This window comes from Macrobrachium rosenbergii, chromosome 36 (genome assembly GCF_040412425.1).
Source record: "Macrobrachium rosenbergii isolate ZJJX-2024 chromosome 36, ASM4041242v1, whole genome shotgun sequence".
Lineage (NCBI taxonomy): Eukaryota > Metazoa > Arthropoda > Malacostraca > Decapoda > Palaemonidae > Macrobrachium > Macrobrachium rosenbergii.
In genome coordinates, this window is record NC_089776.1 from 25526050 (window position 1) to 25541049 (window position 15000).

At 37.2% G+C, this 15000-nt stretch overlaps 1 protein-coding gene across 1 annotated transcript in view; it reads left to right on the top strand.

Moving 5' to 3' along the window:
* LOC136824973 (putative neural-cadherin 2) overlaps positions 1 to 15000 on the top strand; it is a 34838-nt gene that overhangs the window by 8896 nt on the left and 10942 nt on the right. Inside the window, exons 5-16 of the mRNA XM_067080958.1 lie at positions 434 to 610; positions 5038 to 5440; positions 5942 to 6144; positions 7069 to 7238; positions 8219 to 8387; positions 9375 to 9713; positions 10908 to 11225; positions 12523 to 12680; positions 12842 to 13172; positions 13462 to 13701; positions 14061 to 14408; positions 14588 to 14915. Of these exons, the coding sequence (XP_066937059.1) occupies positions 434 to 610; positions 5038 to 5440; positions 5942 to 6144; positions 7069 to 7238; positions 8219 to 8387; positions 9375 to 9713; positions 10908 to 11225; positions 12523 to 12680; positions 12842 to 13172; positions 13462 to 13701; positions 14061 to 14408; positions 14588 to 14915 (3184 nt within the window). The remainder of the gene's footprint in view (positions 1 to 433; positions 611 to 5037; positions 5441 to 5941; positions 6145 to 7068; positions 7239 to 8218; positions 8388 to 9374; positions 9714 to 10907; positions 11226 to 12522; positions 12681 to 12841; positions 13173 to 13461; positions 13702 to 14060; positions 14409 to 14587; positions 14916 to 15000) is intronic.

A 15000-nucleotide genomic window follows, 5' to 3' on the forward strand; every position in this document is an offset into this window, starting at 1 on the left:
AACACATTAATTGAAATGCAATTCATTCAAAATGCCGTTCAGTCAAAATGCAATACGGCCATTTCCTGGAATGTTCTTTGAGGAACGACGAAATATTTTTCTCCAGAAAAAGGAATTTAAAATTCCACAACTTTCTCATTCATAAGGATGCAATATAAGAAATTCTGAATTTGTTGTTGAATGATATTAAAAATATATATGAGGCTTTGTTTCGTCAGAAAGAAGCATAAGCACCTAGAGACACCGTCCAAAGTAACAAGAGTGGTACATGTACCGTACAAAAAATTACACACTCATTACGCTCCAAATTTGAAAAGGCTAAAAATGTTTTCAAAAGTAATGCCTTCTTCAGTAAACAAGAAATACACACGTTCATATATTCCTTGACCTTTTTATTCTACTTAATTCAAATATCTTCCTTTCATTTGTGAAGGGAGAAGAGGGGTGGGCAGATCCTACCCATGTGGACACGGCATGGGTGAAAGTGCAAATAAAGGACGTGAATGACAATGCCCCAGCGTTTGACACCACCCATGCCCAGATATCCATCATGGAAAATGCGCCCAAAGGAACTAAATTAGCCACTTTCCATGCCCACGATCCTGACAAGGTAAGTTATCCACCGGGTCTCCAAATTCATTTGTATTCTTAATTTAAATATGTGATATTTCAAATGTCCTGAACAAGTGTTTAATTGTGATTGCGCTGAATAATAATGATCATAATTTTAAACCTACAAAGCCTTAGAAAACGACTACTATTCTGGTTTGAAATAAAGAAGGGATGACTAAGCGGAGGATTTTCATAAAATTGTTTCGCAGCTTCCTCCTTTCAGAATTTCTTATGCCCTTTGTTAGAATCAATATATATTCACAACTATCAGTGACTTAAGCTTACAATATTAGTAAAATCATTAGGGAGATAACAGACAAGTAACTCATCTATTAGCAATTTATAATATTCTGCATGACTTTAATGAACTTACGCGAGGGAAACAGATTATATGTATGCTTCCGTGCAAAAGTATAACTGAAAAATCTTGTAATTATTTATCGCGAATCTTTTACTAAAATTAATTGTCGATTCCCAGTCTTATAAAATTTATCCGCTCAATTGTATTGATCGTTTCTTGAATAATAATATAATTAAACAACATATTGATATTTTTGCAAATGATTTAAAAAGAATTACCATTCCTTTGCAATAGACAAATAGGTTATCGTCCAAGTTTAAGAACTGAGAATTGCAGAACTTATACTAATGGAAAAGCAACGATTACAAAAAACCCAATGAATAAAAAAAGTCTGTCTCTACTAAAAAGTAAAGTACACCAGAGTCATTTCTCCTAATATATACGAAGGCATGTTGTTTGCGAACTGAGAATTGCAGAACTTACACTAATGGAAAAGCAACGCTTACAAAAAACCCAATGAATAAAAAAGTCTGTCTCTACTAAAAAGTAAAGTACACCAGAGTCATTTCTCCTAATATATTCAAAGGCATGTTGTTTGCGTTGGTCTTAGCAAATAGCCCTTCCATTTTCCCTATGAATAAAATAAAGTACAAATATGCATGCCGAGGGGAGGATACCCTACATCAAAGAAAAGTAGACTATTCAAGTAAACGGTTCTTTTGTTGATACTGCAAGAGATAAGGAACGATTTTTTCTTCCTTTCGACGTTCCCGACTACCGTTTCTAGTACTTACGTAAGGAAGTATGAACGGCGAACCGGAACCCGTTTCGGCGAATATGAAGGGTAATTAGCTTGACATAAAATGTTTGGATCTTTCCTAGATAGTGACTCCCGTGGGTTTTCGGGGGTCGTTATCTAGGAATGATATTTCTTGGGGTCATTATCTTTATGATATTTACAGTCTTTTGTTTATGTTTTTACGGTAATTCCACAACGGGCTTGTACTAAACACGCCGCAAAAGTTGGATATGTACCGGGTTAAAACCCTTGGGGGTCACTATCTAGGAAAGATCCAAATGTTTTAATTATGTTCGATACGTATGTGAAAACTAGCGTTTGCTGCCACCGCCTCAGATTTAACAGCTCTTTCAGGGAAAAGATTGAACCGATGGTTTGACTATTTCCTCATTGGACGGGTTGGTTTCGTTCTCGGCTAGCATTCTGCTGAGCCCGCGCTCGATTCTCCGACCGGCCAATGAAGAATGAGAGAAATTTATTTCTGGTGATAGAAATTCATTTCTCGCTATAATGTGGTTCGGATTCCACAATAAGCTGTAGGTCACGTTGCTAGGTAACCAACTGGCTCTTAGCCAGGTAAAGTAAATCTAATCCTTCGGGCCAGCCCTAGGAGAGCTGTTAATCAGCTCAGTGGTCTGGTTAAACTAAGGTATACTTAACTTTGATGGTTTGACTAACAGATACACTTTAGACATATGGCAGTATATAATTCGATGTATAAAAGAGTAATGATAAAAACTAAGAAATTATTTCACTCATATCTGAAGAATATTTCTGCCCATTTCACTGATAGAAATGTATACAAATCTGATAAACATTAGCGAAACTGATTATAAACTTGACTTTGTTAAGATTACCGACTTCTTCACCGCGTCTGTTTATAAAATACTTTTTATAATAAAGCATACAGAGAATATAGTGACCTAACCACGCACTCGGATAAGTAATGTATCTTCTTCAAGTCTTTATGTCTTAATCTACTTCATTTTTTAAACATTGAACAGTGGCCAATGGAAAACAGCAATATCATTTTTCAGTGGAAAACATACAAAAACGTAATTGACTGCAACTCTATGTATCTAGAGAGATCTGGTATGATCACCAATTCACACACACAAATATTATATATGTATATGTATATATATATATATATATATATATATATATATATATATATATATAAATAAATATATATATATAATATATATATCTTCTGTATATAAATACACACATATATATGTGTGTGTGTGTGTGTGTGTTTTGTAGTCAGAGTAAAACTGAAATGAAATAAAGGACCCTAGCAAGAATTTCTGAGCGTATAGTGGCAACACGTCTATTATTATTATTATTATTATTATTATTATTATTATTATTATTATTATTATTATTATTATTATTATTATTATTATTATTATTATTAAATCGCAAGGCTTACAAAACGAAAATTTATATTAGTGAAAGACAATATAAATGTTCATCCGACCCAAGCATTACAAAATTCCAACTTTAACTTAGCGTTCTTAAGACACCCTCAACATAACTTAGTTAAGTCTCGGTAATCGATGAGAACCAGAGTAAACAAGTTTCCCAACAAAGTCGAACAACTGGAACTCAATCGATTGGCTGTTTGCTCTCCAAACTCTTCAAGATCTTAACGAGAAAATGAGCGGAAGCATTTTCTCCAGCTCAAACAAGATAGTCTTTCCTGCCCCCGCGGTGGGATGGAAGAGATAAACAGTTCCCCTTTGTGGTACAGATTCAAAGTAGACTGCCGCAATGCCAGTTTTCAGTTGGTTAAAATCATATGATACACGCGTGCTTATTTATGTGAACACAAACTCACTTTTATGTGAATTTCTGTGTATATACCCATGTACAAATATTAAGCTCTATTTGCAAGATGAAAACTCAGTGGTTACTGTCAAATTCAAAGTTTCACTGCTGAATCGTAGATGAACCTCCTACGCAGTCATTTTCCACAACATTATCTGCTCCACACACACCTACAAAGAAGGCACATCAGCGGTGCCTCAAAACCCTTGACCCCCAATGTGCCGTTCTTCCCAATCTCACTCATTCTCTTTCTTCCTGGATATTGAGGTACTCTTTTCCAGCATCTCTTCCACCCTATCTATCCAACCCTTCCCAGGTCTTCCATTCTTCATTCCCATTACATTTCTGAATTTTACACCGTTTCCCCATGACCGATGCATCTCAGAGCACTCTAAGTCGTTATTTTACCTACTCTGACCTTTCATCCACCTTCTGTGTATTTCAAGCGATATGATCCATACAGTTTAACTCGGCATCTTCAACCTTTCTTCTTTCATTCGCAGTGAACATCAGCACTGAATATCCATAAAGGAGAGTTGCCTCAACAACCTCTTCTTACATCCCCACCTCGGCATCCACAGACAACTCTGGAGTCATCCCCTCTTTTGCATCCACAGACAACTCTGGAGTCATCCCCTCTTTTGCATCCACAGACAACTCTGGAGTCATCCCCTCTTTTGCATCCACAGACAACTCTGGAGTCATCCCCTCTTTTGCACACACCCTGCTGCTTTTCTTGCTTCACCTATTCTGTCACTAACCCTTTATCTCGTCCTACCCTTATTCATTATACGCCTTACTCAATTGCTGGACATGAATTCTCAACTGTCTCCTTTTGAAAATGATTTCAGACTCTTTTACTAGTTGTTGTAATATCTCTTCACTATCCTCAGTCACCAGTGTATCTACCAGCATCAGCCATAACACACTTCTACACTTCTTCCACAACTCATCTTCTCATCTTAGGGAGCAGCACCCTTATTAACTGTAGTTTCTCTGATTAACACACACCTTCTTTATATACAGTATATATATATATATATATATATATATATATATATATATATATATATATATATATATATATATATATATATACATTTATATATATATATATATATGTATATATATCCATATATATATATATATACATGTATATACTATATATATATATATATATATATATATATATATATATATATATATATATATATATATATATATATATATAAATATATAATATTTCTGACTCACGTCGGATCCGAACCCCAGGGCGTTAAAGCAATCCCACCACATAAGTCATAAAAGAAGTTGGATATGGCGATCCGATCGCCGTGACTGAGTGTAAAAACAAAGTAGATAAAACCTACATCACTCCCAATACAGTTAAAAGAAGCGAAAGCCAGTAGAAACCACAAAAGCAACCAGCATCAAGACAAAAAAAAAAAATAATTAGCTAAACCATTTTTCCCAAAATCGATGACGCGTGAAGGGTGGGAACGGCGTGATAGATTACAAGATTACTGACCTGGAAGACATCTTGGAGATCGACGACAAGGGCGTCGTCAGGATTAAAACCGAGTCCCTCGACAGGGAGACTCTGAAGGAGGACGCACCAGTCGTCAGGATAACAGGCGTCGATCGCGGGCAGCCGCCCCTAACATCGACAGCTACCCTCAGCCTGTCCGTCATGGACGTCAACGACAGCCCGCCGTACCTCCTTCCTCCTACTGTTTTCCACATCCCAGAGGGCGCCCCGCCTACGAGACTCGGCCTCCTGAAGGCATACGACGACGACTCGTGGGCTTTGGGGAATGGTCCGCCCTTCAATATTTCTTTTGCGTCAACTAATCCGGATTATGTCCGCGAAATCGTCGACCTGCAATTCAGCAATAGTAAGTATTCTGAAGGATTTACTACATAAGTACATTATCCAGCATAAGTTCAAGTTATTAAATTTGTATTAGCTGAACTTGAAGTAATTTTTTTATATAATTTACGAATAAAAGAATGAAATAGCAGCAAAGATAAATTCATTTCATAATATATTCAAAATTAACCTTTGTCAACTAATTCTATGGAATTTATATAAAAACAGGTTTCAGTTAAAAGCAGCGATTTTTAGGGTTACTTGTTACCATTTATTAAAAAAAAAATATTCACTAAAAAGAAATATTTCTAACTTCCTCTTACAATCTTCGAATGCAAGCATTCATGATTCATGTTTTTAAGTTCTCTTTTTCATGTATTTACATATTCACTAATCGGTCTCCGTTCTCTTCCTTATGCAATTTTTCCTTTTTTTATGCATAAACAAAAACCCGTTCAACCGCAAATCCCCCCCCCCAAAAAAAAACTCACTATACACACACACAAACACACACATCAAAACCCAGAACTGGACAGCGGGAGAGGAGCAGCGACGCTGTGGACGAGGAAGCCAGTGGACCGAGAAAAGCACCATCAGCTGGATGTCCGGGTGACGCTGACGGATGCCCGAGGGCTGACGAACGAACAGACCGTCACGGTGGTGGTGGATGACGTCAACGACAACCCGATGAAGCCCGGAAAGAAGACCATTTACCTCTACAAAATTCAGGTGAGGAGGAGGAGGAGGAGGAGGAGGAAGTTTTCCTTTGATCTCTTGTCGTTCATTTATTTCTTAGTTTCTCTGTTTTCTTTGTAATTCTCGTCTTCCATTTATTTCCTAGTTTCTCTATGTTTTCTTTGTAATTCTCGTCTTCCATTTATTTCTTAGTTTCTCTATGTTTTCTTTGTAAAACGTCAAGAAAATAACAGACAAAACTCACGCAATGATTTGCTGAAGATCATCAAAATATCTCATGTGTTGTATCATGTTTCAGTATAAGGAAAATGTATTAATGTATTTACTACTGAGAGGCTACATTGCTTTAGGTAATAAATATAGATAAAACCAAATGCAAACTAGATGTGTTGCATGGAGGTATAAAGATACTACCACTCAGCTATAGTACAAACAAACAATTACATTATCCATATTGGATCCACAAGAAATATTCCCATTACTTATAATCACAGACATCAAAATATTCCAAGTAATGGAATAAGAAGAGACACAAACATTATCATCCAGTTTATCTTTACACCATTTCAAAAAAATGATACCAGTACTCAGACAAAAAAAAAAAAAAATAGAAACATATTAGATCCACAACAAATATTTCCCCTTTACTTATAATCACAGACATCAAAATATTCCAAGTAATGGAAGAGGAAGAGACACAAACATTATCATCCAGTTTATCCTTACACCATTTAGAAAAAGTGATGCCAGTACTCACACACAAAAAAAAAAATAGAAACATATTGGATCCACAAATATAATTCGCCATTACTTATAATCACAGACGTCAAAATATTCCAAGTAATGGAAGAAGAGACACAAACATTATCACCCAGTTTATCCTTACACCATTTAAAAAAAAATGATACCAGTACTAGGAGCAAAAAAATAGAAAGCAACCGAATTCACTGTCATCAGGGCAGAGGCGGGAGTATGAACGTGCCCTTGGGCAGAGTCTACGTGGATGACCCTGACGACTGGGACCTGAAGGACAAGACCTTCAAGTGGGCGACGTCGGCCCATCCCCTCTTCACGCTGGACCAGCAGGAGGGCACGATCTATGTCTCAAGCCAGGTCAGGGAAGGAAGGTGAGTTCTACTGACTGATCAGTTGACTGATCACATTTTTTTTGTGACACAAAAGTGGAAATTTTTCCACAAACAAATTTAGCGATTCGTAATTTTATTTCATATCATAAAGGTGTTGTCGATTGTTATTCAGGTTCCATTCTTTAAAATCAGATGTGTAGAATCTTGTAAATGAAATTAAAGTACATACAAGAATGGATGATCAGTGTGAATAGCATGCGTTGAGGAATAGACTCAGTTAATATCCCTTACTGTCCGTTTTTTTCCATGTCTTATCAATGAATTTCTTTGCTTTCTTCTTTGATTTGAGAGTACCACGAAACTCTTTAATGTAGAGCAGCAGGCTACATTTTAATATAATCAATAAAGAGATCAAATCGCACGCATTGCTATTAAATATTCAGAGTTAGTGTCAGATTTAGCTGTTACTATACTTTTTTATGAACTTATCGGTGGACCGAGCAAAATCAAGTGCCAATGGAACGAGCAAACCAAAGAAATGTATTTAAACTTCCCAAGAGTAGCAAAAACAAAAGGAGGTATGGTGGCAAGGAAAGGAAGTAGGAGACTTAACCACGCAGGAAGCAGTAAACCTGCTTTTTCTAGGATGGAGGATTATGTTAGAAAAAAAAGGAGAGTTTGATGAGTTCTAAGGCTTAGAAGTAGAGGAAATATGGGAAGATGTACTATGAGACACTACGTTAATAAATGCCGCGCTTAGATGTGTATATAAATACACAATTATCCCTTTCCTCAAGATGTTCAACCAATAGTTCCATCCAGATCATATTTCTGTACATAAATCCAGGAAATTACGGGATGTTTTTGTACATTATTTAGCAAATATATCCATTAAAATTTTATATCCTACCATAGCTATGATCTGACCTCAATATTCATACGGAATGTGCTGAGCGTTTTATAGTCCTTCTTATGCAATGCATGACACTTCCTATTAATTTAAATACTGTGATTTTCAGGTATCTTTTGGAATTTTCTGTAAGTGACAGAGTTTCGAGACAGAAGGCTGTATCCGCCAATGTGACTGTCGTAGTGAAGTCTCTGGAATACAGAACGCTCCTGAACGCAGCCCCCATCAGCCTCTTTCCTGCTTCACCAGCTAAAATTACTAAAGACTGGAATCCTGTGGTAAGGAATACGATTCTGGGTTCTGGTTAATGCCGTGCGTTTGTGCTTGCAAGAGATGCTTGTAAGAGAACTCAAGTACGGTTGCAGAGACAAACTTTCAAAGTACATGATTTTGGGAAATTAAAGATTATAAGCACATCCTTGTTTGCCGTTAGGGTAGTTTTTAGTCCATGTCTTTACGGTAATAGACGTAGGAAATATCTATTTCAGTATTAAAATTTTCTTCTATTTTGTTTTGAATCATTACATTCAAGTCTTGTTATCAAAGAATTAAGAAATTCATAACATAATTTGATAAGAGTCTATTTTCTAAGTTATTCTGAAAACTGGCACGTAGCAGAATAAAAAAGCTTATGATCGATTAAATGTGAGCCTACATCACACAAGACAACAAATAGATAGAACAGCCCTTTCTGAAATGAAAACGCGATGTCTGGCTGTTGAGAGTTACTCAGAAAAATCCTATACAAGCCTTTAACAGTATTTTTTTTCCTAGCTTTGTTTCAAATGGCATATTGTTACTTATGAGAAACTACCTACGAGTTACTTCTTCAAAATTTCTCCCAATACAGAAATGCTTATTAAGTTTTTGTATTACTCTGGTGCGAATGAGTGTAGTCGTACAAACCAAATGTTCATTATTCATTCGGCGCACGATAGTTACATCCAGAAAAATGAAATCCTTTATTATTTCGACTACTTCAAACCTTCCGTCACCCAAAACGTGTCTGCTTTCGGCAGTTCTCGAAAAGTTGATGCGTATTTCAGGTTTGGACAATCCTAATGTCCTACAAGAACAGACCTCCATAAGTAAATTGCAGAAAGCTTGTAGGAGACTATAACCTTACCTGGTCAATGGCTGTTTATAACAACCACATTATACTCAGCATTAGATTAGACAAAACATGAGTGGTTTTCGCTGAACTATAAATTTCTTAAGAAATTCTCTGCATACTCTAATCAACAAGACATTTCAATTCCCTACAGGAGGGTGGAGGCATCTTAGGTAAGCTCTTAGAAGGAATCCTTGCCATAGTCGGGAAAGACGAACACACGCCGGAGGTTGTCAGCGTTTACGGCAACAGGGACAACGACCACAAAGATAGCCGGCACCAGAAAACTGAGGCATCAAGTTTTTCGTCCCTGAGCGTTCGACATCACCTATATGGACACGAGTCTCTTGCTTCTTCTTCCTCCCTCGATTCCAGATATTCTGGGCCGTCGGCGCCTGTCGTTTCTGTGTGGCTAACTGTCAGGAACAGAACGGGAGGGGATTTCATGAATCCGGTGAAACTAAAGGGGCTTCTTAGTCTTCACAGACACCAGGTGGGTTTCGTTCTAACTGTTCGGTGTAATATACCACGCGAGAACATGAAATAGTCTAGGAAGCGTCGGTTGTATTCTAAATTGCTATTTTAGGCTGAATTTTCATGGAGGAGACTGCTTGATGTTAATTTTTGATTAGATAAAAACAGTTAAATTCCAACTGAACTGATTGTGCTTGGATTATACTTTAAAAGTATTGGATACTTATATTCTCTACACTTGGATCATAGCAAGAAATAAGGAAAAACTTCATGGGTTCATGTGGCTATTGTGGGTAGTGAGTTCATGTGGTTTTTATTAGCAAAATTGGCTTCAGAGTGTGGTCCCTGAAAAAATAAATATTTATCACCCTCCTAAATCCTCGGAATTGAAAAAAAATAAATAAATAAATGAAAACGAAAATTTTCAGGAAGCACAAAAAAAAAAAAAAGGTCCATGAAAATACTTCAAAACAAAATATCCCGATTTGAGTGCATCTTCCATATTATGTAAAATCTAAGCCATTCAGAAGACAAGATCTGATAAACAAAAGAAATGTTCCTTATTCGCAAATCCTGTTTAGATCACGCCAAGCAATAGTCTAGCATTGTAATATTTTGTTTTATCTGAAAAGTTAAGGCAGGTTAAAACACACGTAATTTTTTTTATATATATTATCATATACTGGGCTTGCAAAATTTTTCCCTAGCTCATTCTCAACCAGTACCCTTGCAGTTTTGGCGATTTTTGTGTTGCATGTAACATTGCCATATTAAGAGCAAATACAAATGTATTGCAATTTTGCATTCATATTTGTGATTAGCGGCCCAATGTACCCCATTATGTCCTCTCTCTCTCTCTCTCTCTCTCTCTCTCTCTCTCTCTCTCTCTCTCTCTCTCTCTCTCTCACAGACATGCCCATGCGCAATCATATGCATAGACATTTCAATGTGCGCTAATATGTTGGAAGTAATGATAATTTGAAAGCACAACCATGTCCCTTTGATTGCAAGAAATTAAATTATAAAATTAACATAAAGGGCAAAGGTATAACTTTCATTTGAGGCTGGGATAATCCAATACAGTTGAAAGACAAGTAGAAACAAAATAATTCAGTAATCTGGTTTATTTTTAATTCGTTTTAAAAGAACGCTCATTATAAAAAAAAATGTCATTCAAAAAATTTTCAAAAATACTATCATTATTCCACCTTAGCTGGAAGAATCCACTGGACTGAATGTTACCATCGAAGGAATGGAGAACATATATCTAGGCCTTAGGAACAAATACCGTCATCAGACCCATCGAACAATGAAGCACCGGAAAAAGACGCCTGCAAAAACTCAAGACAGTCACTTGTTCAAAGACGCCGGCGAACCGAGTACCGAACGGGAACCGGACAATGGCCGGAACATGGGAAGGGAAAACGTAGTATCTGGAAACAAGGACTTTTACACCGCGCGATACAAAGCTGATGCCAGCGGTGGACCAAGCACTATGGCCTCCGTGTCTTCTACCGTTATCCATCTGCAGGTAAGCGTAAAACCTGTTCATTTGTGTATGTCTGTATTTCGAATTGTGTCTCAAAGAAACTTCCGAAATCATACCGTCATTAGGTGAATGCTCTATGTGGTTTCGTTTATTCCTTGCGTAGAGTTCGAAGTGATAAACTTTAATATTACATCAACACATCTCAGTGCATTCCACAGAATGTGCCGTGAATCAAGAGATTATATTTAAAGTGCAGAGTTAGATTCCATTTTCTGAATGAGGTGCTTCAGCAATATTCACTTAGCTTTTAATCTATTCTTGTTATAAGAAATAAGAAACTTTGATGTCCTAACATCATCAATACTGACATATTCCCAGAGAATGCGCCATGGGTAGTGATCATCACCAATTTAAGCCAATTTGTGAAGCCACCCTCAGAATACAAGGGCACATGTCAATTGCCTAGGGTTTTGGAAAAAGAAGAACAATGGAATTTCCAATACTTCCTTTCAGTCGTTGAACCATGGTATTTCCAATACCTCCTTTCAGTCGTTGAACCATGGTATTTCCAATACTTCCTTTCAGTCGTTGGTTTTTGTTCAAGCTGGTATCTTATCCTGAGCTGATAATCTCCAATAGCAGTGATGTGATCAGCTTGAAAATTAACCTAAAGCGTCCTGGTCGGCTATCTTCTGGTATTAACATCAAAGTACCCTACAATCAAGGGTCCGTTATCCCAAGCCATGTCTGTTATCGCATTTAATCTCTGGTTGATGTTTGAACAGTACAGCTGGGGATCACAGTCTGCTGTCACTGTCTCAATTACCTTCTGGCACCCATATCTCACTATTTTGGAATAAGACAGGAGCTCCATTGAATTTCCAGTTTAATAACAGGATGCCTTTATTTCATTCTGAGAATTTTGCTGCGCCCAGTGACTTCCAAAGAAGTCATATGTGATGTAATATTGGAAAAAAATGTATTTTAGTGTATTTAGCTGTATAAGTAGTTTGAGCAGGTAGCCACCAAAATGTCTGAGTAATGACTCTTTTCTCTTGACAATGCTACAGACTTTCTAAATGCCCCACGTGACTAAAATATGAAGTATCGAGATAAAAAAAAACACTGCAGTACCTTTAACTACCAACTTTTTTGGGAGCTGTCTGTGATAACGACCATGTGCACGCAATATTTAAGAGACTGTTGAGAATTTATTATTAATATGCTATTTTTTAGGGGAAAACATTTTTTCTGTAATATAATAACTTAATGGAAATGTGACTTGTACGTATTATTTAAAGAAAAATGTTGATATGCATTAATCAGAGCATATATTTAGGTCATAGACACAAACAACACTTCCCTGGTGACACCTCGCCTCAAGCACTTTTACGATTGCAAGAGTCCTTCGATATCTCAACCACGTCAGGAGCAGGCTTGCTTGCCAGGTTCCTGTCTGAATGGTGGAAGATGTGTCCAGTTCTCAGATGGGAAAAGGTAAGATAACTACCTGCCAAGTAAAATAATCACTTCTACGAGAACTGTTGAAAATATTTGACGCCACTTAGCAATCTATGCTGTTTTGTTTATGGCAGTAGCTGAAACATGACCCCTCCACTTGTAACTCCAGGCTGACTTTCATTTCATGGTAATGACAGATGCATCTGTCCTGGAGGGTCGGTGGGCTTCAACTGCAAAGTCCTTTCTCGGTCGTTTATGGGTTCTGGATGGTCTTGGCTGCCTTCCATTCCACCGTGCTTTCCATCCACAATGTCTCTGAAAATTCTTACACAGCAGAAGGAAGCACTTCTCCTTTACTCAGGGCCAATTGAAATTGAGGAAGAAAGGCTACCCTTCATGGCCATTCAGCTGTCTGATGGCTACCCTGAACTAGTAACAAACAGCTGGGCTGGAAGAGCGAAGTTAAAAGTTGATACTCAAGTGAACGATGGATCTTGGCACACAATCCACATCAAACTGGATCATGGGGTAATTTTTCTTAAATTTTGTTTGCTTGATTGATATGTATTATGTAGGTAGATATCTAATATTTTCATTCTATAAATAGTAGCAGCTCTGTATAGAATAAGATGAATAAATGTGATTTTGTGTGACTATACATGTTATACTGCTGTGAGTAGTTTCCAGCTAACACAACTTTGTATGGTTAATTAATAATAAAAGGTACAACGGTAAATTTACATTTGATCACATGTGATAGTTTCTTATGTAACTTCAGATTCCGTCATAAATAACTTTACCTTCACAATTTTGCAAGGGAGTCTCGATGGTGACTGATGCATGTGGTCAGGGCTGGAGTCACCAAAATAATGACACTCACTGTGCTGCCAGAGCTTTATGGACTCACCCAGACCGTCTGGGATCATGGGTTGTATCAAGTCCACTTCAAGTGGGTGGGTTAGCCCAAGATGGTGATTACCGTAATCACGGATGGGATGTGCGACCAATCACCCAGCCTCTGCATGGATGTGTGTCACACATTACAATTAATGGTGAGGTGAGAGCAGAAATAATTTCTCAATATTAGGTGATAAACTTTGTTTTGTTGATTTTATTTTTCTACTAAAAGACCAGATTAATAAATTACTCAACATAGATTAAGGGATTCTGTATTCTTTAGATTTTTCTCTAAAAGATTTAAAAAATGATAACTGGGACTATGGAGCCATATAAAAGTAAAAGTAAATTTTTATTTGCATTTACTTATTTTATTACACTAAATTCATATGAAAATACAAAAGTACATAGTAGTTTCCACAACCTATTTTACTAAAAAAAAAAGCTGATTTCAAGTTATAAATTTATTCTATTTTACGTTGAATCTGTAAGGTAAAAATGAGAATTTATTCTTTCCAGCTCTTAGATCTGGGTGAACCACCATTAAGTCAAGGTAGTACGCCAGGGTGTCAAAGGCAGGAAGTGACCTGTGTAGGTGATCCCAATGACTGTAGTTTACAAGAAATGTGCCAAAATAAGCCTCAGGAACCACTGTGTATCTGCAAATCAGGTTCCATGGGGTCAGAATGTCAACAGCCTACTGTGCCAGCAACACTAGGTCCAGCTTCTTACTACAAAGTGGCCTTATCTTTCACACCGTCCCGTTATATGCTGACACTACAGATTAGAATGAAGGCACAAGGGCAGCCACAGGGATTACTCATCCATGTGGCAGATAGTCATGTCCAGCACTCCCTTTCAGTACAGGTAATCAATCCTTGTTGTTTTTCACTGGTGAAATGTACAGCTATAGAATATTCATAAATTCATTTAGGCTATAGAGACTGTTACTGTTACGCTATAGAGACTGTTACTGTTGAACTAATATTTCAAAGACCTTCTTCTAGTGTTCTAACAGTCTTCCTTGCTTTCATGCCAAACACAAGCTTCATGCAGGAAAGGCCTGCCTTGAGGAATCCAGAAACGGGGAGAGATTACAGATTGTTTGCATTGAAGGATTCCTCATTGGAGACAATAACTGGCATCTGCTCCGCGCAGAACGTTATGGCCATAATCTGAAGATCTCTGTAGACGATGGTGATGGACTCTTGCAGAATGAGTCATTTCCAAGCCTTGTTACCCACGTAGACGAAGAATGGGTCAAAGAAATGCCCGTCCCCTTGGAAGTGAACCGAAATGATGGGGTCACCATTGGAGGTATGCCTGAATACACAGGTACCAAGCTTCTTGCAGTACACAACGATCTACAGGGAGGTAAGATTTCTGGAATGTTGTATATTTCAATCTTAGGAAAATATCTCAAAATTCCATTTTAAACTCTGTAATAATATCATTGCAA